The sequence below is a fragment of the Panicum virgatum genome, chromosome 1N (assembly GCF_016808335.1).
Source record: "Panicum virgatum strain AP13 chromosome 1N, P.virgatum_v5, whole genome shotgun sequence".
Lineage (NCBI taxonomy): Eukaryota > Viridiplantae > Streptophyta > Magnoliopsida > Poales > Poaceae > Panicum > Panicum virgatum.
Window position 1 is genome coordinate 60062978 of NC_053145.1, and position 25208 is coordinate 60088185.

At 48.4% G+C, this 25208-nt stretch overlaps 3 protein-coding genes across 6 annotated transcripts; 1 reads left to right on the forward strand and 2 right to left on the reverse strand.

Moving 5' to 3' along the window:
* Positions 1-1888: 1888 nt before the first annotated feature.
* LOC120657169 (probable RNA-dependent RNA polymerase 1) lies at positions 1889-13703 on the forward strand. Of its 4 annotated transcripts, none has more exons than XM_039935431.1 (5): positions 1889-2039; positions 2957-3501; positions 4096-5942; positions 6252-6402; positions 12515-13686. In XM_039935431.1, exons 2-5 carry the CDS (start codon positions 2971-2973, stop codon positions 13346-13348), a joined length of 3363 nt encoding a protein of 1120 aa, XP_039791365.1. In that variant the 5' UTR covers positions 1889-2039; positions 2957-2970; the 3' UTR covers positions 13349-13686. The 4 variants fall into 4 exon arrangements, with proteins under 4 accessions (XP_039791365.1, XP_039791367.1, XP_039791366.1 ...); XM_039935433.1 differs by having other exon boundaries at positions 1921-2039; positions 2951-3501; positions 12515-13703; XM_039935432.1 differs by having other exon boundaries at positions 1936-2138; positions 12515-13703.
* Positions 13704-14832: 1129 nt separating this feature from the next.
* LOC120657170 (MACPF domain-containing protein At1g14780-like) lies at positions 14833-19987 on the reverse strand. The gene is made up of 8 exons (XM_039935436.1): positions 19391-19987; positions 18133-18374; positions 16818-17016; positions 16618-16704; positions 16357-16540; positions 16042-16211; positions 15856-15920; positions 14833-15713 (listed from the first exon to the last, which is right to left on the reverse strand). Exons 1-8 carry the CDS (start codon positions 19628-19630, stop codon positions 15044-15046), a joined length of 1857 nt encoding a protein of 618 aa, XP_039791370.1. The 5' UTR covers positions 19631-19987; the 3' UTR covers positions 14833-15043.
* Positions 19988-20602: 615 nt separating this feature from the next.
* Positions 20603-24802, reverse strand: LOC120657171 (dihydropyrimidine dehydrogenase (NADP(+)), chloroplastic-like). Its single transcript, XM_039935437.1, has 7 exons — positions 24475-24802; positions 23357-23620; positions 23105-23275; positions 22289-22401; positions 22025-22208; positions 21714-21823; positions 20603-20975 (listed from the first exon to the last, which is right to left on the reverse strand). The coding sequence occupies exons 1-7, from the start codon at positions 24721-24723 to the stop codon at positions 20819-20821; spliced, it is 1248 nt and encodes a 415-aa protein (XP_039791371.1). The 5' UTR covers positions 24724-24802; the 3' UTR covers positions 20603-20818.
* Positions 24803-25208: the final 406 nt, after the last annotated feature.

Here is a 25208-nt window from a genome sequence, read left to right on the forward strand (position 1 = left end):
AGATACTACTCGCGTAGCGTAGGACAGAGTTGGGGAGCAGGAGGCATCTTTGGCCTCTGGGCCTCTTCTTTGTCCTGGCCCAGCGCCTTTTCGCAGCCAACTTTTCTTCCTCTTTTCATGGCTTTCCGTTTCCTGTCCTTTTTCCTCTGTTTCCACTTTCCCGTAAGTGAAAAAGTTTGAATTCGAGTAATGTAGCACATTTCATTGTTACTTGACAAATAATATTTAATTATAGACTAATTAGACTTAAAAGATTCATCTCGTACTAATCAGTTAGACTGTGTAATTAGTTTTTTCAACTATATTTAATATTTCATATATATGTGTCCGAAGATTTTTTTGAGAAAGAGGGTCTAAGCGAATGGGCTGTGGTTGCTTCGCCTGCAACTGCAGGCGCCTCGGCCAGCAAGTCAAGTCTATGCTCTAGCCAGTGAGTGGAAGCAGGAATCTTCAGAATCCCCAGGATGCTTCGTCACGACGCAAAGGTTTCCTCTCCTTCTAGCGCGCACATTTTTTAAGAAAAGATGATGGCCTAAATGAAGTCTATTTGCAAAAAAATTTCAGAGATGGGTGTAACTTTTCGCGACGAATCTAATGATAGTAATTAATCGATGATTTGCTACCGTGATACTACAGTAACTATTATCTAATCACGCGGTCAAAAGTCTCATTAAATTCTTCAAGATTCCTAGCGTGGGGATTCTGAAATTGGTTTTATAAATTGACTTTGTTTGACACTATAATTAGTGGTAAAAATACTTGCTAGTCTATTTTAGGAAGAACCAAACAAGGCCAAAACTACTCGTACTAGCATGTCAATCTGCTGACACGGAGCTACGGGCTGCTTGGCCCTTCGTCCTTGTTGTATACAGAGGTTTTGGGCTTTGGATCAGGGACTGCTGCTCGTTGCCTTTTCGTTGTCGATCTCGCATTGGTGGAAACACGCTACAGGCCATCATGTTAGATCGTCTTCTGTTGCAAATGGGCGATAAAAGCTTGTTTCAAGTGGACCCCACTCTTCTGGTTTTTTCCTTTTGGAATAAGAAGCGACTTCTTGCCAAGAATTTGCTAGGTTTGCCACCAAGAATATTTTTTTCCAAACAAAAAGGATCTTTCGAGGGAGAATGCACAACGGTTTTAGGTTCTGTGTTTGTTAGAGGAACTACAAGTCTATATACAACCCATCCGTCCTAATAAGTTCCAGACTGAACTTAGGTGAATAGTGAAAACACATGAAAACTAAACACGGATATTTTCATGTGTCGTAAACAAAATCTTACATATATACCAAAGTTTCAAATCAACTCGATGGTCTATTTAAGGTTCACCTTAGAGAAACACAATCCCCTTCTTTAACAATTTTTAGAAATATCTTAGCTTTGCCTTCGCACATTTTTTCTCTCTCATTTAGATGGGCTTACCATTTCAGGCTTTCAGCCCTATATCCAATCACCTCTCTTTTCAAGCATATCACATGACTATACATCATTTTTGGCAATAATCTTTCCACGATCTTTTAAAGTACGCATGTCACTCAATAATTTTTATCCAGGGTGGTTCTTGTATATGTGACCCCTCAGCACGACCCTCAGAACCTGTTCGGTTGAGCTAAAAAGCTCCGGATTGTTCACTGTAGCCATAGTGACACTGTAGCTACAGTACCACTAAATACGGATGAATCTCGAGTATTCGAGTACATACAGCTACCAGCTGCTACAGTACCAGTCGCTACAGTACCAGCTGCTGCAGTGCCAAATTCCCTCACAAAACACTATTCTACCAGCCGCTACAGGAAAACAACCATCCCAGCCGAACAGGCAGATCGACGGCGCTACGACCTCCGCGCCGCGGCCCTATCCAATTCATCCCTGAACCACCGGGCCCACCATCCCGTCAGCGTTTAAATGTTACGTGCACATTGACCGCCTCCACCGCGAGTCCACAAGTCTCCCTCCGCAGTCCGCACTCACCCCATTGTTGTTGGCGGAAAAAAAAAAGATCATCGCGCTCTGATCGGCGGGCAGCGCAACGGGAGGAAGGTGCGATCTCTTGCGCTACCTCCCCACTTCCTGTCCCGGTCGCCTCCGGCTCGCCGGAGAGCGCGCGGGGTGCGGAATCTCGCCTCTCCCTCTTTGCGGGTGCGTGTCTTCAGTCTGCACTGGGTGCTGCTAAGTTTTAGGGCGCCCCTGTTAGTATCCGCGGATTTGTTGCGGAGCTGCGTGCCCTTTCCGACCTTCCAGGTGGCGCCAGGAGGGTGATCTGGTGGTAATGCCTGGTTTTTCCGTGGAGGTTTAGTCGGGGGAGGAAGGCTTTTAGGGGGTCAGCTACGGGAGCTGCTAATAATAGATGTGAATGTGATGACCCTTCGTATTTTTTCCTTTTTAGAAATTTAACAATTTATTTTTGAGGAGGATTGAATGTGGAGAAGGCAACAGTGGAGAAGTTGGGGGTTACGCGCGTGTATGATCCCAGATCCCTGATGATGATCAACGATCATTTTATTTGGTGAAAACTTTACTGCTGTGAACGAAATATGATCTGCCGACCAGTTACAAGAGTGGTGTCTGTTTGTTTTTGTTTACTGAAGAGGGGCCTTTCCGTGTTTGGTTCCCTCGCCATGTTTATGCAACAGCATTGCCATGATTTAGGTTCCTCAGGAGAACATGAGACGCTTTAATTATGTAAGATATAATTATGTCCAATATAGAATCAGATACCTAATTATCCAAATACGCAGATTCCTAGGATCACCAAATTCCAGTAAACCAGCGAGGGTTTTGCACGCTTATGTTTCTTCTTTTCATATCTCCTTGTTTGCTTCCTTAATGTAGAATCTACAAGGAGTAAGGGACAAGTAAAATATGTGGTTCCTGAAGACTAGCTCTGCCTTATATATCCATATCTATGTGTCCTTTCTAATGACTAATTGATCTTATCACAAATTCTGTTGTTGTAGTTGTGATATGCACCATGGGCAGGACTATTCAAGTGTCAGGATTTGCATTAACTGACAGTGCCGAGTATGTCAAGGATTTTTTGGAGCGAATTGCCGGTGCTGGAACCATCTATGCTCTCAAACTCAGGCATCCAAAGAAAATCACTGCAACCTCAAAGGCTTTTGCTATAGTTCAGTTCCAGACACAGGAAAGTGCTTCATTGGTTGAAAATGTGGCCCAAAGAAATGTTCTCCGGAGTGGACGCTTTTATCTGAAAGTCAGACCTGCTGATCGTGACATTGTTCCAAGACCAAGAATTGCAATGTTTTCTCTAGATGATGCAGTGCTGCATTTGGGTTGCTTGGTTAAGGAAAACATTCTATCTGGCCTTTTCAGTGCAAGGAATGTTTCGGTTCAATTTGGATTTGATATGAAAAAGATTTACTTTTACATCTCCTACAACCTTATTAAATATAAACTTGAACTTTCTTATGAGAGTATATGGGAGATGCAGCTTCATCGTCCACCTGCTTATAGGTCACGGACAAAGTTCCTTTTGTTTCAGGTTGGTTTCTTGTACAATGCACCTTTATTGGACATTTAACTGCATTTTTTTTAGGTTCTACCTTCTTAATCCTCTGAAAGATACAGAACTAAGTGATGTAAGCATTACTGAGTACAAGAATGGGCTATTTCTTATGTCTGTCTTATCTTATACATCTTCCTGCTTTCTTTGTACAAGTCTATATATTGTACACCTTTTAGTTTAAGCAATCTTTTCCTTTTTATGGCTATATCTTTTCCGACTACAAGAATGAACTGCATTACCGACTAATTGATGAGTTATTTCTTACTAATGTGCTTGTCTTCGCATTTTCCTTTTATTTTTTGTATTTTTGTCTATGAACTGCACACCTTTTTCATTCAGGCAACCTTTTCTTCTTATGGCTCTATCCTTTCTAGTATACTGGGAAATCCAGTCAACAAAGATTATGTTTAGCATATTTCTAATTCCTAACATTACACCCATCCAATCAGTGATCCACCATGGTAGTCACTAGTCAGTTATCAATTTTTCAGCTACTTAGAAATGCTGCTATTTGGTGAATGTTTTGAGCTTTAGAGTTCAAATGTATTCAAAACTTTTGTCATGTTTCAGGTTCAGGCAGCCCCTAAAATTTATGAATTGCTACCACGCCGTTCAGGTCTTATGTATGAGGATCCTTTCTTCAACTGGTTTAGGGATGACACAGATGAACAATGGACCAGGACAATTGATTTTACTCCATCAGCTAGCATCGGCCAATCATCTATTCTCTGTCTGGAGGTGCCACAACAGTGTGAGCTCCCAAACATTGCTGACTACTTTGTTTACTATAAAGAGCACAATCTTGACTTTGAATGTCAGAAAGGGTATTCATATTCATGTGGTAACTACTTTGTTCCAATTGTGAAATCTCCTGATTACATAGAGGTCCCTTATGAGATACTCTTCAAAGTCAATAATTTGGTTCAAAATGGGACACTCAGTGGGCCAACAGTTGATGACCATTTCTTCCATTATGTTAGCCCAAAATTTATACCTATTGACCATATAAAGCGCGCACTTTTAAAGATGTCATATCTGAAAAGCACCTGTTTGAATCCAACAAATTGGTTATCTGTGCAATACTCAAGAATTCGGAAATTGCGCTATGCACTGCAAAGATCATCTAATATTTCTCTGGGTGATGGATTGGTTTATGTCCACAGGGTGCAAGTTACCCCTGCTAAAGTGTATTTTTATGGACCTGAGATAAATGTCTCCAATCGTGTTGTACGGCATTTCTCTGCTGATTTAGATAACTTCCTTCGGATTTCATTTGTTGATGAGGACTGCGAGAAGCTCCGTTCGGTTGATTTATCACCTCGTTCTGCTTCTGGAAATGATGCAAGGAGAACTGCTCTGTATAATAGAGTTCTGTCAGTCCTTTCAAATGGCATCAGTATTGGTGACAAGCACTTTGAGTTTCTTGCCTTTTCCTCAAGCCAGCTCCGAGATAACTCTGCATGGATGTTTGCTTCTCGGCCAGGATTGACTGCGAGTGACATCAGGAAGTGGATGGGGGACTTTTGCAATATCAGAAATGTGGCAAAATATGCTGCAAGGCTTGGTCAATCTTTTAGTTCCTCAACGGAAACTTTAAAGGTACACAAGTATGAGGTGGAAGAAATTCCAGATATAACAAATGGCACGAAATACATATTCTCTGATGGAGTTGGAAAGATCTCAGCTAATTTTGCACTGGAGGTGGCTATGAAGTGCAAATTGAAACGCTTTGCTCCTTCAGTTTTTCAGATAAGGTATGGTGGTTACAAAGGTGTCGTCGCTGTTGATCCAAGATCGAATCGTAAGCTTTCTTTGAGAAAAAGCATGTCAAAGTTCCAGTCTGAAAATATCACTCTCGATGTCCTTGCATACAGCAAGTACCAGCCCTGTTTCCTGAATCGACAGTTGATTACTCTTCTATCAACACTCGGAGTTAGTGGTAATGTCTTTGAACTAAAGCAGGAGGAAGCTGTCAGGCAGTTGAACAGAATGGTAACCGAACCACAAGCTGCTAGTGAAGCAATTGAACTTATGCCCATGGGAGAAGTGACTAATGTAGTTAAGGAATTGTTGTCGTGTGGCTACCAGCCCGATCATGAACCATATCTTTCCACGCTGCTACAAACTTTTAGAGCATCCAAGCTGCTAGAACTGAAAACAAAGTCAAGAATATTTATCAAGCATGGGCGGGCAATGATGGGATGCTTGGATGAAACCCGCACACTGAATTATGGCCAGGTATTCATTCAAGCTTCTAACCGTGCAGATGACCATGACAAATTTGTTGTAACAGGAAAAGTAGTCGTAGCCAAAAATCCCTGCCTCCACCCCGGTGATGTACGGGTTCTCCATGCTGTCGATGTTCCTGATCTGCACCACATGTTTGACTGTGTTGTCTTTCCACAACAGGGACCAAGGCAAGTATTTTAACAATATACTGTCATGTTTTCTAGTAATTTTCAACAAGCTTTTTTCTTGGAACGTGTTAATTCTTGGTTTCATATGTTTTCACCAATAGAAATCTTTTGAATGTAACTGCATGCCAAGTTAATAGTTTCAGATTGCTTAACCTTTTCATTAGTTAGTTTGGTATTACTTATGGATATGATGCTGTCTATTTATGACTCATGTGGATGCTAATCCTTGCACTATGACCTTTCTTCTCTAAATCTTGTTTTTTAAAATAACTCTAAACCCTTTTCAAATTCTGGTATTCATGGATGCAGGCCGCACCCCAATGAGTGTTCAGGAAGTGATCTTGATGGGGACATATATTTTGTTTCTTGGGATCAATCTCTGATTCCACGTCGTATGGTGGATCCTATGGACTATACTCCAGCGCCTGCAGAAACCTTAGATCATGATGTTACAATTGAGGTAGTTTTTAATTTAAAGCCATTCATCTTCCATGGCATTGTTACTAATAGTAACAGTTGAATCTGTTGGAGAGAATAATTGTGTCTATTCCTCCAAATCCTAGAAGGGTGGGATATATAGTTTCTGTACATAAGCCTCTAGATGAGCCTCTATACATGGGCTCACATATACACCAACACCCCCCCGCAGTCTGAACTACCGGCGCAGCGGTGTTCAAGACTGGACAACAAGAAAGCCAACAACCTCTCGCAGTCTGAACAACCGGCGCAGCGGTGTTCAAGACTGGACAGGAAGAAAGTACAAAGGGCAAATACCTCCCCGCAGCCATAACTAGCCACCGGCGACGTTGAGGCTGGAGCGAAACTCCAAGAACGTCGAGGAGGGAAGACCCTTGGTGAAGATGTCGGCAAACTGGGAGGTGGTCGGGACATGGAGAACCCGAACATCGCCGACGGCGACCCTGTCGCGCACGAAGTGCAAGTTGATCTCCACATGCTTCGTCCGCTGATGCTGGACGGGGTTAGTGGAGAGATACACGGCGCTGACGTTGTCGCAGTAGACGAGCGTGCTCTTGGCGAGCGGGCTGTGGAGCTCCGCCGAGAGCTGGCATAGCCAGAACGCCTCTGTCACGCCGTTAGCGACAGCCCGGTACTCCGGCTCGGCACTGGAGCGGGAGACAACCGGCTGCCGCTTGGACGACCAGGAGACCAGGTTGCCGCCCAGGAAGACGGCGTAGCCGGAAGTGGAGCGGCGAGTATCCGGACAGCCAGCCCAGTCAGCATCGGTGTAGACAACCAGCTCAGCAGAGGACGAGCGGTGAAGAACCAGGCTGAGGTCCACATTGCCATGGACGTAGCGGAGGAGACGCTTCAGCGCAGCAAGGTGTGACTCCCGGGGATCATGCATATGGAGGCAGACCTGCTGAACAGCGTAGGTGAGGTCCGGCCTGGTGAAGGTGAGGTACTGCAAGGCACCGGCCAGACTCCGGTAGGCAGTAGGATCAGCCACTGGATCCCCCAGGTCATCAGACAGCTTCGCCTGAGTGTCGACAGGAGTGGAGCAGGGCTTGCAATCAGTCATCCCAGCCCGCTCCAGAATGTCAAGTGCGTACTGCTGCTGGTGAAGGAGAAGACCAGACGGGCGAGGCTCAACAGTGACGCCCAAGAAGTGGTAGAGTTGACCAAGATCCTTCATAGCAAACTCCTGCTGCAGAGAGGAGATGACGCGCCGAAGCAACTGCTGACTGGAGGCTGTGAGCACAATGTCATCGACATAGAGCAGCAGATAGTCAGTCTCATCCCCACGGCGGTAGATGAAGAGAGACGTCAGACTTGGCCTCGGTGAACCCCAATGTCAGCAAGAACGTGGCGAACCGAGAATACCAAGCCCGAGGAGCCTGTTTCAGACCATAGAGAGACTTGTTGAGCCGGCAGACCATGTCCGGACGACTGGAGTCCACAAATTCCGCTGGCTGAGAGCAGTATACTGTTTCTGACAGAGTGCCATGAAGAAATGCATTCTTCACATCCAACTGGTGCACATGCCAAGAGCGAGAGAGCGCAAGCGAGAGGACCGTGCGCACAGTAGCAGACTTCACCACTGGATTGAAGGTCTCATCATAGTCCACACCAGGCCCTGGGTGAAACCCCGGAGAACCCAGCGAGCCTTGTAGCGCTCTAGGGTGCCGTCAGCCCGACGCTTATGCGTCCAGATCCACTTGCCTGTGACCACATTGCCACCAGACGGACGCGGTACGAGGTCCCACGTCTGGTTAGCAAGAAGAGCCGCGTACTCTTCTATCGCGCGACGCCAGTGAGGATCCGCCAAGGCGTCGCAGACAGAGGAGGGTACCAGAGAGACCCGCGGTTCTACCTCGGTGGCGGAGAGAGCCACGGCCTGAGACGCCATCTGCCGAGTCACCATGGGATGGATATGCCGAGGATCCCGATGGACGGCTGGCGGGTGGTACACCGCCGGCTCGACTCGAGAGCGAGGCGGCGGAGGCGGCGGCGGCGACAGCTCCGGTGAAGGCATCGCAGGAGCCTCCGGAGTCGGAGGCGGCGCCGAACGACGCTGGTACACCTGCACCGGCTGAGCGTACCGCGCAGGTGCAGGGTGAGGCACCGGGGCCGCGCGTGGCATAGCAGGATACCCCGGGGCCGCGCACGGCACGACAGGTCTGGGGGCCGCGCGTGGCACGACCGCGGGCACCGGGGCCGCGCCCGGCGCAGCAGGGGTCACCAGAAGCGGTGCCGGTGCATCGGGAAAACCTGCAGGAAAAGGGCAGACAGGTAACGGTGGCTGAACCACCGGGTCAGTCGAAAACAGTGAATCTAGCTCGGGGTCAGGAGAAGGTGTGGAGGAGGTGGAGTAAGGGAAATCTGACTCGTCAAACACGACGTGTCGGGAGATAAGGACTCGACGATAGGTGAGGTCAAAGCATCAGTACCCCTTGTGGTCAGGGGAGTACCCGAGGAACACACGAGTCGAGCGGGGCGCCAGCTTGTGAGAAGCGGTGGCGGAGGTGTTAGGGTAACACGCACACCCGAAGACCCGAAGGTGGTCGTAGCGAGGAGGGGTACCGAAAATAGCGTGGTGTGGAGTGGGAGCAGGAGAAGTAGTGGACGGAAGACGGTTAATCAAGTAGGTGGCGGTGTGGAGACTCTCAGCCCAGAAGCGCGGGGGGCAAAGAGGCCTGGATCAGAAAGGTGCGCACGACGTCATTCGTCGTGCGAATCATCCGCTCAGCCTTGCCGTTTTGAGGAGAGGTATACGGACAAGACATACGCAGCTGAACACCCCGAGAGAGGAAGAAGGAACGGGAGGTGGAGTTATCGAACTCACGCCCGTTGTCGCACTGAACGGCCTTAATGGTGAGGCCGAACTGAGTGGACACCTAGGCAAAGAAGTGGAGAAGGGTGGAGAAGGTCTCAGACTTGGCGCGCAAAGGAAAAGTCCAAGAGTAGTGAGAAAAATCATGAACCACCACCAGATAGTATTTATAGCCAGACATGCTGAGTACAGGAGATGTCCACAGGTCACAATGAACAAGATCAAAGGCATGCGCAGCATGCGAAGAAGAAGAAAAAGGAAGTCTAACATGACGACCTAACTGGCACGCATGACAGAGGTGCTCAGCAGGAGTCCTAGTACATGGAACATCGGTACTACGACTCAGCTGAGCCAAAACGTCGCGCCCGGGGTGACCAAGCCGGCGGTGCCAGGTAGGGCTGGAAAAAAAGCTCGTTAACCTGGCTCGGTGGCTCGTTTCAAAATTGCTTCGATTACGTTCGTTCTTTTTTTAAAATAAAGATTAGTCGATTTGGAACAAAAGTCAATTTTGGCAGGCTCGGCTCGGCTCGTTATGCTCGATTTGAAGTTGCATATCAAACAACGCGGGAGACTATAATAAATACGAATATATTGATTTCGAAGAAAGCTCGAAAAAAGTCGAGGCTCGGCTCGATTCCACCCCTAGTGCCAGGTGGTGGAAAACGGCGTCACGGCAAAAGCAGCAGACGAAGAAGAAGTCGAAGGCGGAGCAGCGGAAGCAGGAAGACGAAGAGTATAAAGGGGCCCCGAGCTGTCACATCGGAGGAGCGGACGCCGGGAAGCCGAATCCTTCACAGTAAGACCAGAAGAGTCAAATTCAATGGAACAAGAATTGTCAGTAGTAAACTGGCAAATGGAAAGAAGATTGTGAATCATCTGAGGAGCAACAAGGACATTGGGAAGACGAAAAGAATCAGGAGCAGAACCCACGGCGGTGACAGGAAGGCAAGACCAATCACCAACCATGATGGACGAAGGACAAGAGGGGTGTGGGGGTCGGACAGAAGAGAGGATACCGGCATCTGGGGTGGTGTGGAAGGAGGCACCCGAGTCGGCGATTCACTCGGTGCTGACCGGCGGCGTCAGCCCCATGGTGCTGAAGGACTGCGCCAGAGCGGCCTGGTCCCACCCCTCAGGCCAGGTCGGCTGCTGGCTGGGCTGAGCGGGCGGGGTCCAGGACGGCGCGAAGAGGGGAGCAATACCGGTGAACATGGCCGCCGGCTGGAGTTGAGGACGAGCCCCCCTCCCCTCCAACCCTGGAAGGGCCACATCGAGATGCGCCCTGACCATGGGTTGCTGAAGGATGGCCAGGGCGTACCTCCAGGGGCAGGGGCAGGGGCAGGGGCAGGGGCAGGAGCGGGAGCGGGAGCCGGAGTCGGAGGCGGCGCGCCCTGACGGCCCTCACCGGTACCGGTACCCCCAGAAGCAAGGCCACCAGCAGCACCACCACCCCGTCCCCCCGCCAACGACGTCCATGCCCCCCCAACCTCCGGCCTGCCCGGCGGGAGCAGCACCAAGGAGGGAGGTGGCAGGAGCGGCGGAGGAAGTCGGTGGAGCAGCAACTAGCGCGGTGGGGGTGGACGAGGACGATCCAGGCGCGAGACCCTTGGTGATCTCCTCAAGGGTGAGGTCGTCCCGGACCTGCAGGAAGGAGGGGAAGGGCCGCTGGCGGGTGATCCATGTCTTCAGGTGGTCATAGGTGCTGCTCAGGTCGCGCACGACATTGAGCACCAAGACCCGATCAGACACCGGACACCCGAGGTCGTGAAGAGCATAAGCCATACCCTTCATCCGCCGGCAGAACTCATCGACGGAGAGGTCTCCCTGCTCGAAGGTGCGGAAGATGGCGTCAAGCTGGAGAGCGCGGAACTCGGCGTTGCTGAGGAACTGCCCCTCGAGTGCCACCCAGGCCTGTCGCGCGGTGCCGCCGTGGGTCCTGACGAGGTCCTGAAGATCTAGGGAGATGGTCCCAAAGATCTAGGACATGGCGACGTCGTCGAGGCGCAGCCACACCACATCCCGCGCCTCGATCGGCATGTCGAGGAGGACGTGGCCGTCGAGGGCGTAGCTGCGGAGGGCGAGGAGGACCTGGTCCCGCCAGCGTCCGTAGGAGGAGGACGGTGACCAGGGCCCTGATGTTCTGGACGCCGGCAGCCTGAAGGTGGAGCTGGGCAACCATGAAGTCGGTCGGGTCGTGCCGGGGTCCAGATCCAGAGGGCGAGGCCTGGTGGGAAGAGGAGGCGGCGTGCTTGACGAAGGGGACGGCGGGCCGCGGGTCGGGGAGGAGGATGTAGTGCTCCGCCTCAGCGACCCGGCGAGCGAGAGTGTCGGCCGTGGCGCGCTCGCGCTCCCAAGCGAGGGCGGCCACGCGGACCCGCTCCTGGGCCGACGCGGCCTCCGTCTTGGCGGCAAGGAGGGCCGCGGCGAGAGCGGCGTCGGCTTGCTGCCCACAGAGGGCCGCGGGATCGGGTGCGGCGTCGGCGGCAGGCTGCTTGCCGGCAGCGACGGCCTGCGCGGCGGCGGCGGCGGCGTCGGGCTGCACAGGCGGCGTCTGGGTGCGGTGGGCGGCGGCGGCAGCCTGGGCGGCGGAGGCCCCCGCGCCCCCCGAGCCCGCAGCCTCGAGCTGCTGGGGCCCGGCAGCGGCAGGCAGGGGGCAGCGGGCCGGGAGGGGCCGGATCGAGCCTCGGCGGCGGCGGATTGGGCCCCCCGCGCCGTCCGCGCCTCCTGCGCCCGCAGGCAGGGGCGCCAGCGCGACAAGGGCGGCGGCGGCGGCTGCAGGGGCAGAGGACGGGGCGGCGGCCCATGCGGCGCGCGGAGCAGAAGAAGGGAGGGGAGGGAAGGAGAGGGGAAGGGGGGAGGAGGAGGCCGGCGGCGGCGGCTGCTGCGGGCGGCTGGGATGGGAGGGAGAGAGAAGAGGAAACCCTTGGCTAATGATACCATGTTGGAGAGAATAATTGTCTATTCCTTCAAACCCTAGAAGGGTGGGATATATAGTTTCTGTACATGTGCCTCTAGATGAGCCTCTATACATGGGCTCACATATACACCAACAGAATCTGTTTTCATCAATGCTATCATTAGGTTGTGTGTTGGTCTATGAGTTGCTTTCGCACTGGCCTGGTTCTCATTCTTCTGAACAATAAAATATTTAGTCGTATTTCTCAGAGTTTAACTTTCTGTGCTCGAGGTGCAGTTATATTCCAATAGACAGAATCTTCTGCAACTCGTGAACATATCTCATACCATGCTTCGAAATGATCGATCTTGTTATATTGTGCAGGAAATAGAGGAGTATTTCACAAACTACATAGTTAATGAGAGTCTGGGGATTATTGCCAATGCGCATGTGGTCTTTGCAGATAAAGAACCTCTGAAGGCTGAAAGTGAGCCATGTAAAGAACTGGCCAAGCTCTTTTCTGTAGCTGTTGATTTCCCAAAGACTGGAGTCCCGGCTCTGATTCCACCTGAGCTACATGTCAAGGAGTATCCTGATTTTATGGAGAAGCTCGACAAAGTCACCTATGAATCGAGTGGTGTGATCGGGAGGCTCTACAGGGAAATAAAGAAGCACACACCTCACATAAAGCACTTTACAAGGGATGTGGCAAGACGGTCTTATGACACTGATTTGATTGTTGATGGCTATGAGGATTACATTTCCGAGGCTATAGAGTTTAAGGAAGAATACGATTTCAAGTTGGGTAATCTTATGGACCACTATGGCATAAAAAGTGAAGCTGAGATAATCAGTGGATGTATTCTTAAGATGGCAAAGAATTTCACCAAGAGCAGTGATGCTGATGCAATAAGACTGGCAGTGAGATCTTTGAGGAAAGAAGCTAGGTCATGGTTCAGCGAGATGAGCACAGGTGAGGATGGAATTAGTCAAGATGCCATAGAGGCCAAGGCCTCAGCTTGGTATCATGTTACTTATCACCCACAGTACTGGGGCAGCTACAATGAAGGATACGATCGACCACATCTTATCAGCTTTCCATGGTGCGTATACGACAGGCTTTTATGCATCAAGCAGAGGAGAAATTTCCTCAGGAAGATGGAGCCCGATTTGGCATTCCTCCTGAATAATATGAATCAGAACTTGAGATTCCATTGAGCATTTGCCAGCAGGTTTTCTATGTACATATTGCAATCAGCATGCTAATTGTGGTGCGTGAATGGTCTGATGGATCAAGGAAAGCAAACTTTTGTATATGCAGCCTGGAACTTTTGTGTGCTATCGTTTCACTTCATGCTTGCAGATTGATTTGCATTGGAACCTTGATTCTTTTCTCGCCTTTTGCTGAAGTTTGTAAAGTTTATACCTTTTCTTAGTATGATTAACTGCAGATATGTTGCTTATGAATATTTTTAACGTTCATGATTCTGTGATCGGGTCAAATAGTGTTCCCAGTCTAGTAACAATGGTGTATCTGTGCCCTTGTTCCTCAGCAATGTTTGGTTGCCGGTCATGCCATACATTCTGTTCATAGATTTTAGTATCTTACAACGGGGTAAAAGCTTTTCTACCCCTGTTTTGGTATAAAATGGTGATTTTGCCCTTGTTTTTTAACTTTGTGATTATACCCCCATGAATTCAAAACGAATGAAGACTTTACCCTTAGTCTGTTAAGTCCCTCTAACAGTGTTAGTTTTTAGATAAATGGACATCTTTGCTCATGCGTTTTTACCCCTATTTATTGTGATAATTGTGCTTTTACCCCTGTATTAAATCAGTAAGTTGATATTTTATATACATGAATTGCAGAAAATTTTGACAGCATTTGAACTGACAATCCATATATATAGAATTAAATATCACACAATTGGGTCATTTATGAAGGACCCGTCAAAAGAAGAAAAAAAGTGGTAAAAGCGTTTCTACCCCTGTTTTGTTATAAAATTGTAATTTTGTCCTTATTTTTTTTAACTTTGTGATTTTCCCTACAACTTACAAGGGTTGCACCGAACTGTATGAAACTAAAATTAACAAAAGGGAAACATTCAATTTTCACCCTCGAACTATTATAGAAGTCTGATTTTCAATCTTCAACTACGAAACTGGACAACATAGGCCATACAACTGTCAAAACCGGGCAAATTTGGCCCTGGGTGGTTCTTAAGGTGGTTTTGCATTTTCTAAAAAATTAAATAAATCTAATTAGATTTTAAAAATCAAAATTAATTCACTTTAAATCAGAAAAATATGAAACTAATACCAAGATTTTTCTAAAAATGTAACCTATCTATTATTGCTCCATTTGAATCTTAGTTATTAAAAATAATAGGCATAACTTTAAGTAGCCAAATATTATGAATATAAAAAAATTAGATTTGAATAACTCACAAGTCATCATGTGACAATAGATAGGTTATATTTTTAGAAAACTTTTGATACCCATTTCATAATTTTTTGACTTAAAATGAATTACTTATAAATTTTTTAGTGTAAAATTGAATATTTTTTAATTCTCACAAAATGGAAAACCACCTTCAAAATCACCCCAGGGCCAAAATTGTCCGATTTTGACAGTTGGATGGCCTATGTTGTCCGGTTTCTAGTTGAAGGTTGAAAATCAGACTTTTGCGATAGTTGGAGGGTGTAAACCAGACTTTTCCCTTAACAAAAATAAAATGATTCATGTCGTTTGCAATGTTAATTTGCTACCTTGCAGCAACATTCACAATGCTTTTACCAGAACCAAAACATGAAAGAATGGTTGCAAAACCAAAAAAAAAGGCAAAACAAGATGCGTGTTCTTACGGTGGTTAGTTTTGGGCATCAGAAAACTGTACAATCTCTGGATGCTTGTCAGGAAGCCGGGGCAAGCAAGGAAAACTTGACGTGCAGCGAGATCCTCCCGTTGTCGACGTCGAGCCTTGCGCCGGTGACGAGCCAGTACCCGGGGCTGTCCTGCGGCCCCATGGTCACCTGGGAGGTGTCTACGAGCCTCAGCATCCTCTGGGCGGCCACCGGCACCGGCGGCCCGCTGGCGAGCACGCCGGAGTCGATGTTGACGCCCTCCGGTTTACCCTGCGGCTGCCTGTCCTTCTGCGAACCGCTGCTGCCGCCACCACCGGAAGACCCCGCGGAGGACACGCTCGCCGACAGGAAGCTCGACTTCGTCCCGGACAGCCTCGCCGCGCCACGCGCCCACCTGGACTGCACGACGGCGCAGCCGGGGAGCTCGGCGTAGAGGAGGCTGAGGTGCAGGACGTCGGTGCCGTCGTGCGCCGCGACGTGGAGCCGCGCGCCCGTCACGACCCAGGCCGCGCGCCCGTCGCGGTCGCCGGCGCCCAGCCACCCGGGGTCGTACTTGACCGGCGCGGTGGACACGCGTGCGAACATCCGCCACTGGACAGGCTCGTAGAAGCGGTCGTCGGCGGCCGCCTCCGACCCTCGCCACGCCAGCGGCTTGTCGTGGCGCGCGGCGGTGATGAACGTCGGCGAGGTCGACAGGTGCTGCAGGTGGACGGCTAACCTGATGCATGAGGAAGGACCACCACATTGTAAGCAAGTGCGAAACCGTGTCCTTGAACAACGCGCAAGGTAATCTCAACCGCGCAGTTTTCGCCGCCATCACCGAGATCGAACTCCCGTGGTAAGTAAGCAGACTGTCTTACCGGTTGTGTTTCTTGCCTTCCAGGTGCAGCCGCATCCCAGTGACAGGCAATTTAGGAACGATCACCTGCAATTTTGTCAGTGATCATGTCATCTTTCGAAGAAACGAGTGTTCATCCCACCGGTTAAGAAGCCTGCAAATTCCAGACTAGAATCTGCTAGCATTGCATTGGGTAGGTGTTCCTCACCTGGCTTGAGCTGACATAGAGCTTGGAACCCAGCGGGCTGAAATGCAGCGCCGGGCTGGAGCCCTGCCGGTGGGAGCACGGGCCGAGGGGCAGCTCGCCGAGCACCGGCGCCCACATCTTGTGATGCTGGAAATCCAGGAAGTACTTGAGGTCAGCGACAGGAGGCTTATCTGTAAGTAACAATCATTTCGACTGTCATTTCTCTTGTTAGTTGTTACCATGCGTCGCTTATGATAAACTACTAGTAGCACTCTTGACTGATGTCTGATGGCCATTCGTCCGATCCGAATGTGCTTATGGCAATGGTGTTCTTACATCGGAGGTAGAGGTTGATGGCGTGCGAGAGGTAGCCGGCGCCGGCGATGCCCTTGATGAGGGAGGTGATGGGCACGGCCTTGACGTTGATCAGGTCGGGCATCGCCGGCACCGTGTGGAGCCACTCCGAGTGGCTGCTCACCGTCGTGTTGCCTCCCCTCTTGGAGTATATCACGGTCACGCCCTGAAAAAGAAGAACAATTCGGCAAACTCCTCTCTGCCTGCTTTTTTTTATCAAAAGATTGCAACAGTTGTTAGTACCTCTTTGGAGGATACCAGAGTGGTGATCCCTGCCTGAAGCCTCTGCTGTGCTACCTGAGCGTCGAACACGTTGAAGGCCTCTGGCATCTGGCAACGTATCAGTGTTTCACCGATTATTTTCAGCATATTCAGTTTCAGAATTCCACTGCAGTAATTTTGGGGAAAATTTTCTGCTGCAGGAACTGCTACTTAATCTGAACCTTGTACTTGTCTTTGGACTTGCCGCGCAGGGGAGGCATGGCGCAGGCCCCGGTGAAGAGCTGGTCGCCGAGCCTGTCCAGATGCTCCTTGATCTCCGACGGCGACAGCGCCGACGACTCGTGCTGCTTCACGTACACCACGTCCTGTCCGCCCATGCTCAGCCCCACGACCACATGCGTCCCGTACTTCTCGATGAACCTGCACACAGCACATACACCCACCAGATCGGATCAAGTCCGTAACGCCCACAAGATAAGTGTCAGTGTCAGCGTCAGTTCAGAGTCTGAAAGCTACGCGTCTGCCTGATACTTCAAATCAGGCAGTATGTTTATGTGTCGAGCTGCTTCCTCTAGTCAATGCCGAACCTGTCGGCAAGTTCGATGGGAGTTCAGACTTGTTCAGATTCAACAATGACGGACAAAAAAATTTAACGAGGAAAAAAAGAGAAGACCTATGGGTGTGTATGTACAGATCAGAACATGATGCGTATTCAATCAGCTGAATAGCTAGCTGTCTCCATTCTAAAAGCAATCGTATAGGTAATGAACCGTGTTGTTTAGTGTATAGAGCAATAAAATACCCTGTCCCAGTTTGTTGCAGCTGATCCTGGACGTTGGACATCTGAACTGCTTGGTGTTTTCAGTTACTGACTCACTCAACTTCCCTCCAGAACCCAGACCTTGAACGAGTCCAAGTCCTGCAACTGCAAATGCTCTCCTTCGCTTTGCGGTTCCTAGCGTGTGACGTGGAGGTTTCGGAAAGGTGATCGAAAAACACTTGCTGTTGAAAAGCCATAGCCAAGCAAAGTCTACGTCGTCGTTCCGCAGGCGTCTAGCCCTTTCAAGCTCTGTCCATGTCACAGCTCTTTCGTCCTCGGGCGTACTTGCATGGCGACGCCAACGTTTCAGGACAGCCGTTACCTTACCCGCGAGAGAGCCGCCGCCCGCCGACGTGTGTTGTGAACAGGATTCTTGGTCGGGAATCTCCACAAGAAGGAGTCTTGGGGCTCATCAGTTTTAAGTTTTAACCTGTTCGTGGTGTGAACTGACTGCTTTGTAGCGATGCTGCGTTCTTGATCGGCTGTCGGGATCACGGCCACAAGAACTTTGCCGACGCGTCAGGACTGAACCATCAGTCGGCAGCTTAGTAATTGCCGCTCGAAACTGCTACGAGTTCAACACACCCGGAACCATTCTCGTAGACTTGCTGGCACTGATAAATTGGAGACAAGACTCTGACAGTAAAAGTTTTTTTACGGAGTAATTTCGAAGTTTTTTTTACTGTGCCGCTGTGCTGTTAAATTTGCGTACCAACCTTGCGATGGCTGCGGGGTCCCAGGCGGCCGGGACGTCCCGGAGGACGTGGTCGGCGAGCGCGAGCGGGCGGCGGTCGAGGCGGAGGTCGAAGAGGGAGATGAAGTAGCCGTCCATGGCGAGGCATTTGGTGGCGGCGGCGTCCTGCGCCCAGGCGCCGCTGTCCAGGTCGAAGCACGCGTTGAAGAGCCCCGACGGGATCTTCCCCTCCACCGAGCTCCGCTGGTTGAACAGCTCCGACATCTGCAGCATTCTATGATTCTCTGAGAACTCCATGAACATTCCTTTTTTTTAAAAAAAAATAGCATGATGCAGAGGAAGATGAATTGGATGATCTCTAGTCTCTACGGCTCTCTTCCTGGGTCAAAGTCAAACGAGGCATCGTCCAACTAGACGTGCAATAGTTTATATATGGAGGACTCCTAACTTACACGAAATTCGATTCGATCAAAAAGACATGGAACGCTTAGTTCACGATCAGGATCACCTGGGCAAAATGTATGCTGAAATAAGAAGAATATGTTTGACTCTCCCATAATAATATTTCACTATTTTTCTCTCTTTCTGGTTGGTAATATTCCACTCAACTGCAGACAGTTGGCATGGACAGTGCACCACAATTAGGGTAATAAACGTGTTTCTCCCTCCAAATTGCTAAAGATAAGTTGATGATTGCTTCTGGACGTGTGATCACGTAGATTTGCTCAAAGTCCACTCAACACATTTAGGGTGACAAAAAATATATCTACGTACTTTATTTCTCAATTTTAGTGAATTTATCTGACACCTGAATGCAGGATGCAAGTGGGCTAGCCCGCGAATCCACATATAAGCTAAATTTTCACGGGTTATTGCGGCAACCCACTTAATTAAGGCTATATGTGGGTTTTGCGGTCTGCCGCTTGCATCCCTTATGAAATTAGTTTCTATATTCTGTAATATGTCTGCAATTAGCTCTAATAAGAAATGAGATTCAGGACTGAGGACTGAAGATAGCCAGAGACAAAATCAATGGAAACTCAAGCAAAGTTTCGAAACTGCTAACTTCTAATTGAACAGCGCGCTCCTTCATTAGATTCAAACGATGAACTTATAAAAAAACAAAAATCTCAAATTTACTTTAAAAAACATTTTCCTACAATTTATACACATGACAAATTTAAGCAAACCTCGATCTTCCGATAATGAAAACTCAAATGCGACAAATGATCTGATCCGATGATGACAAATTGACAAGCATTTGGTACGGTATTGCTAACCTTGTTGAACTCGAGCACGCCGGACTTGAGCCGGACGCGGTCGCCCTTGCCGCACTTGACGTCGACGGGCACGCCGCCAACCGTCCCGACGCCCGGCACGGCGAGCGGCGCCGTCTCCATGCCGCTCCGCTCGACCAGGCACCCGCCGGCGTCCTTGCAGTACTTGAGCCTCATGTCGCACGTCATGTCAAAGCCCCGGCCGAGGCACCTCACCGCCTTCTCGGCCGCCGCGACGGCCATCCCGCGACCTGCCTGCTCGCCTCTCTGGACTGGTCTACGATACTACGCCGGCGCCGCAGCCATGTCCTGTTGGTAGGCTGCTACTGGTTGACTATATAGGCCATTGCTTGTGCCAGCAAGTAGCATGCCTTGGGAACTCTAGCGACATGTTGCTATTACATGCTGTGAGGATGTCAAGGACTTTGTTCTTGGTGTCAGACAAATCAAACAGGGATCTCTTTCTGTTTTTTTTTTTTGCCTTATTTTTTGTTTTGGAAGTGAGGTTGCTTGTTCTTGTGGTGTGAATCATGAGTCATGAGTGGTTGTTATATATGGGCAGAGGAATGGGGTATGGAGAGGAGACATGAGTGGCGATGCTAGTGGGAACTAATGAATTTCCTTGGTGTGCTTACCAAAAGGGTCGAGTTTGACTGACGGCGTGGTGTTTACCTTGGGATAATCTTCAGTTTTGAGTTTTAACCCTTGTCAGACGGCACTAGGAAGGCACCAAGATAGGATTGTTGGCCGAGTATGAAACGGGAAATTATAGAAAACATCAGACTAGCCGTATTTCCGTTTATGAAGGCACATGTTCTAGCTCGAAGTTACCAGAAACCTGAACATGTGATGTGAACTTGACTTCTCCGGGGGACTGAATCTGGGTACCTGTCGTCCTGCCCAACAGATCAATGCCGTGTAGCTCGCAATTGCAGCATGTTCGTCAGTTACGCGACGAGTGCTTCACTGAACGGATGAGTACTAGTATTGGCGAAGACTTGAAGTTGGACCTGACCTGAAGCTGAGGCCAGCATGTCCTCACACATCACTCGGGTACACACTCCAGAGACCCCGTACTGGACTTCAAGTCTCGAAGCTTACCAGGTCAAGTCCAGATATTCCTCAGCTCAGTGTTGCAATATCGTGTTCACATGAAAAATACATCGCACAATGTTACCGGTTGTCACCGTTCATGAATCACCAGACGCAGAAAACGACATGTGAACTTCTCATGACTTGTTCTATAGATTGAAGGCCAAAGGTTCTGATCCATGTACAGATGAGGATTACATGCTTGGGTATGGCATTCTGGTATGCTAAATTATTTAACAGGATGAAGCAAATGTTTTACAGTGTTTCTTCAAACACGATCAACGCGGTTTAGTCACAAGTTGAAGTATGGTGGGAGAGATGAGGGACCACGGAGATGCATCAGTTGGATACCATGCTTTCGGTCTCCTTGACGAACCCATCCCCTGTCCAGTCCTTGTCTGATTGAAGACCCTTCTTGATGGCCTTCCTCTGCTTGATAGCCTCCTGTTGCCGGTGAACCAAATCTGTGTGTGTCGTGAAGTACGGGAGCGAGGCCCTGAGATGATGCGAAGACCGGTTTTAGTTTATGCTATTCAACAAAAACAGAAAAGTAGAAAATAACAGCATGGTTGTCTTCAACTTGGAAAGGGGCAGCCCAGGTATTTTCTATAAGTGGTGGGCGTATCTAGCACTGAACTAATGATGCTTCTGAGAAGCTTCCTAGTGACAGAGTAAATGGCGGTCAAATTGTCAAGGAATCAATCATCACATCAGCACACAAGACTTCGTTCCACTTCCACATCATTCACACAGAGTAGGCCCAGGGATGCAAACCAGGGCAGAAGGAATGTTTCTATAGAACCCATACTTAAGTTAGGACTTGATTGTTACCAATTCCTTGTTTAATGATTATGTTCAACCCATTTACACCGCATCATTTTCTCTTTCTGGAAAGGGGCAGTCTTTTCTAAGACTTAAGGGGCGTCTTCGTTAAAGAACTCACCTTCCACTTAGTAACAACATGTAGCCGCAAAAGATACAAAGGAAGCAAAATACGCATAGCCAACAGCCCTGAGCATTATGTTTTACTATGGAGGGCCCTGCGCTCTCATGTTGATGATTTACTGATAAAAGTTTATTGCATGCTTTAGTGATGATTGGAAGGATGGGGCAAATAGTTGAAATTTGAAAGGTACGAGTGTCACAGAGGATGTACAACAAAAACCAATTCCTCCAGTTGGTTTTAAACACAATATCAAACACTATAATCATGATATGGGAAGTGGTTGCATACCCTCGAAACTCTTCAATCGATGAAAAGTTGTGCTCTCTCATGAAATCCTGCAACTCTGCGCAAAGCTTCTTCACAAGGGGATAACCATGTATCATAACGCCGGTGCATACCTGGGATTTATGATTGTCAGTCATGGTTAGACAATTTCCAGGGTATGCAAGGTGATAACTGTGAAAGTGCTGTTTGTTAAATAAACAATACAACTCAGCACCATGTGCCAGAAGAAGCCATGAGTATGCACAGTAAAAGAACTAGGAATATTGCTTCCCAGATTAGTAGGCAAATACACTGTTTATCATTTTAAAGTTCACCTGTACTGTATCTGCACCGAGAAGAATAAACTCAGCAACGTCATTGCCAGTCTCAACTCCACCAATTGCAGAGAGAGACTGTCCATCAGCAAATTCTTCTTTCATCATCCTTGCTATCTGCATGACTTTAGCAAGTGCAATAGGGTGTACAGCTCTTGCAGAATAACCCCCAGGTGTAGAATAACTGCGAAACAAAATGATGTTTCAACTTTGTAACAAATAAATGAGCATGCTACAAAAATAACTCAGGGAATTGAATCTAACCCTTCCACGCAAGGTTCCGGACGCAACGTTTTGAGATTAATCCCCATGACACTCATAATTGTGTTAATGGCAGAAACTCCTTCACATCCAGACTTAAGAGCTATTCTTGCAGGCTGCAAAATGTCAAGTCAAGATGGGGGGAAATTAATTCTAATACTGAGAAAAATAGAAGAAGAAGAAGAAGAAGAAGAAGAAGAAGAAAATCTTAATTAGTAATCTAATGTACAAAATAGCAGTTCTACGGTTTAGTAAATATTGAGTTGCATGCACCGACCAGTGTTCAACCCAAAAGCTTAAGCTGATGGGGAGAGGTGGGCAATTCACTTATATTCCAACAGTAAAGTACTAGGGTACCATTGGGGAATCGGTAAACATATTGATGTGAAATTTGTATTCACTAATTAATATGATTTCAGAGGCTCAGACCTTTGTGTGAGGTCCAAAAGGATGATAAGACTATGTCCAGGGAGATAAGTTAGCTGCTACATATGTTGTTTCATTTACAGAAATGGGGGCAGAACTCACAACTTGATATAATCCAAAAACCATAAAAGATGTTACGGACAAAACAGTACATATAAAGCACATTACTTATTTCTAATCAGATTTATTCTGGTCTTCTGCAGGATCAGCAAAAGTTAAATCAAAGCATCAAACTACTTATAATTGAAAACAAGCCAATGGCGTGAAACAATTTAGGGGGTAAATAATAAGTAAGGAATTCCATTAGTTGTTGTCTTGTTGACTCAGGTCAACAAAGATAGCATGCGACTATTAAGTACTGCACCGATGCATATGGGCATCAATTAGACTGACCTGTGTAATATCTGTAATGTTTGGGGTCATCTTTGCCCAAACAGGCACAGTGGCCTTCTCATTTATCCAACCACAAACTTCCTCTAGCAAATCACAGTCTTGACCCACAGCAGCACCCATTTTTCTCTCTGGCATGCCATGTGGACATGAGAAATTAATCTCAAGAGCATCCTAACAAAAACAAATATCAGTTGCATTCCATTATGATCAAGTATGCAGATGCACCAAAAATAAACAAGTGAAGAAAGGTACCACTCCAGACCCTTCAACACGTTCAATAAGCTCATGCCATGCAGCTTTGTTGTACTCCTCCATAATTGAGCCAATGAGTATCCTGTCAGGATACTCTTTCTTCAACTTCTTGAACTCATTCAGCATGGTCTCCAGAGGCCTATCACTGATGAGTTCAATGTTCTGCCATCCAATGATGCGCCCCATGGCAGCCCCATTTGGTTCCGCCCGAAGCTTTGCATAACGAGGAGTTACGTTGATAACTTTTTCAGCATCCAAAGACACCTAAAAATCATGCCAAAACAGCAATGCTTAGCCACAATGTTAAGATATCAAAGGAACAGATTGGTGGTGAAGTGATGACGACACAGGTGTAGTGCAGAGTGGGACCAACAAAGTTAAAAGTCATGATTGAGAAGGTCCAATCCGATGCAGAACTGGACTAGCAGAGTGAAAGCTTCGCTCTTATATTAGCTATGAAGGATACAGGATTGATCTGAAAAACTAGGCTCAACACCAAATACAGGTCAATAAATTACCAGGGAACAATGTGTTAGTCACGTTTGACAGACATGGCTTATCTTAGTCGTTAGGAGTCCAGGACAAGTGATATACGTCAGTAGTACAGTGGGAAAAAATGCACAAAATGTATATGCTACAGCCAATTCTCTGATCATACGCGACTAGCAGAGTAGCAGTTTCTCTGCATTGTCCCATTCTATCAACTGCTGTCAATTCTCATAGGGTTTGTCCCCACAATGAAACTAACGTGATCAGCACATCCACGGTTCCACGGTTAGATTTCGCTCAACCAACCACACTGCGCACTACCCCCCACTTGTTCGACATTAACCTAAGAGCGAGCACAAATTCAGTAGTTCTCAGCAACCTAGAATTGGTCCCCGCTGTACACGCTCCACCCCAAATCGGGATCATAAGGCCAGACGGCAATGGCGTCAGCTCCTTACGTGATCGAAGCAATTTAACACTGAATTTCCCAGCAACGGCCCACAGATGGTACTCAAGTGCACCGCGACGACGACGGATTCAGACCAAAAAAACAGGGTGCCAGCTTCGTGACGCAACCACGCGCAGGTGGGACACCGGGAAGGGGAGGAGCGAGAGGGAGAGCGACTCACGGTCTTGGCGATGACGGCGCCCCAGCCCTCGTCGAAGGCGCGCTTCATGACGGTGTAGTTGGTGCCCGGCGGCCCCGACCCGATCACGAACGGGTTGGGCATCTGCAGCCCGTTCACGCGCACCGAGAGGTCGGGCTCGCCGGTGGCCGTGGCGCGGACGGGCGTCGCGCGCTGCCGCCCCGGCAGCCGGCGCTGCTGCTGCAGCGGCGACGGCGAGGCGCGAGCGCTAAGCGTCATCAGCGACTCCATGGTGATGGTGCGGTGGTTTTGGCTCTTCCGCGGTGGGGTGGGTTCCTTTCTTCCGATAAGAATCTGTGGGAGTATCACGGATGAGGGCGAAAGGCACGCCCACAATTACCATTTCAGTTACCTAAAGCGATTACATGGGATAAGGAAAACCAGAAAGTTTAGACTGGCTGTGATCATGACTCAGCCACGGTGTCGTGTTCTGATCAGATGCTGGAGCACCGTACCTTTTTTCCTCACGGATTTAGTTTTAAGAAACTCTACTGTTGATCCAGTTTGCATTTCGTGCTTGCTCCTGTCATCATGCAAACAAAAGGTAGCTTAGCAGCTGTTATATTACGTTTGCCAACGACCTTTTTTGTGGATACACGCCTCTGACTTGCGAGAGTTCTCGGTTCTGTAGCCTGTGGAGGAAAGTCGCGAGCTTGCGATTGCGACAATGTGATTGAAAAAAAGGTAGCTTGATTTGACAAGAAAGAAATTCTGCG

Excerpts from the sequence above, each read along its gene's own strand:
- LOC120657169 (XM_039935431.1), top strand. The coding sequence starts at position 2,971 with ATGGGCAGGACTATTCAAGTGTCAGGATTTGCATTAACTGACAGTGCC. Across the intron at positions 3,502-4,095 it reads CAAAGTTCCTTTTGTTTCAG|GTTCAGGCAGCCCCTAAAAT; the intron begins GTTGGTTTCTTG and ends GTCATGTTTCAG. Across the intron at positions 6,403-12,514 it reads ATCATGATGTTACAATTGAG|GAAATAGAGGAGTATTTCAC; the intron begins GTAGTTTTTAAT and ends TATATTGTGCAG.
- LOC120657170 (XM_039935436.1), bottom strand. The coding sequence starts at position 19,630 with ATGGCCGTCGCGGCGGCCGAGAAGGCGGTGAGGTGCCTCGGCCGGGGC. Across the intron at positions 15,921-16,041 it reads TCTATGTCAGCTCAAGCCAG|GTGATCGTTCCTAAATTGCC; the intron begins GTGAGGAACACC and ends ACAAAATTGCAG. Across the intron at positions 15,714-15,855 it reads GAAGGCAAGAAACACAACCG|GTTAGCCGTCCACCTGCAGC; the intron begins GTAAGACAGTCT and ends CTCATGCATCAG.
- LOC120657171 (XM_039935437.1), bottom strand. The coding sequence starts at position 24,723 with ATGGAGTCGCTGATGACGCTTAGCGCTCGCGCCTCGCCGTCGCCGCTG. Across the intron at positions 23,621-24,474 it reads GCGCCGTCATCGCCAAGACC|GTGTCTTTGGATGCTGAAAA; the intron begins GTGAGTCGCTCT and ends CATGATTTTTAG. Across the intron at positions 23,276-23,356 it reads GTGTTGAAGGGTCTGGAGTG|GATGCTCTTGAGATTAATTT; the intron begins GTACCTTTCTTC and ends TGTTTTTGTTAG.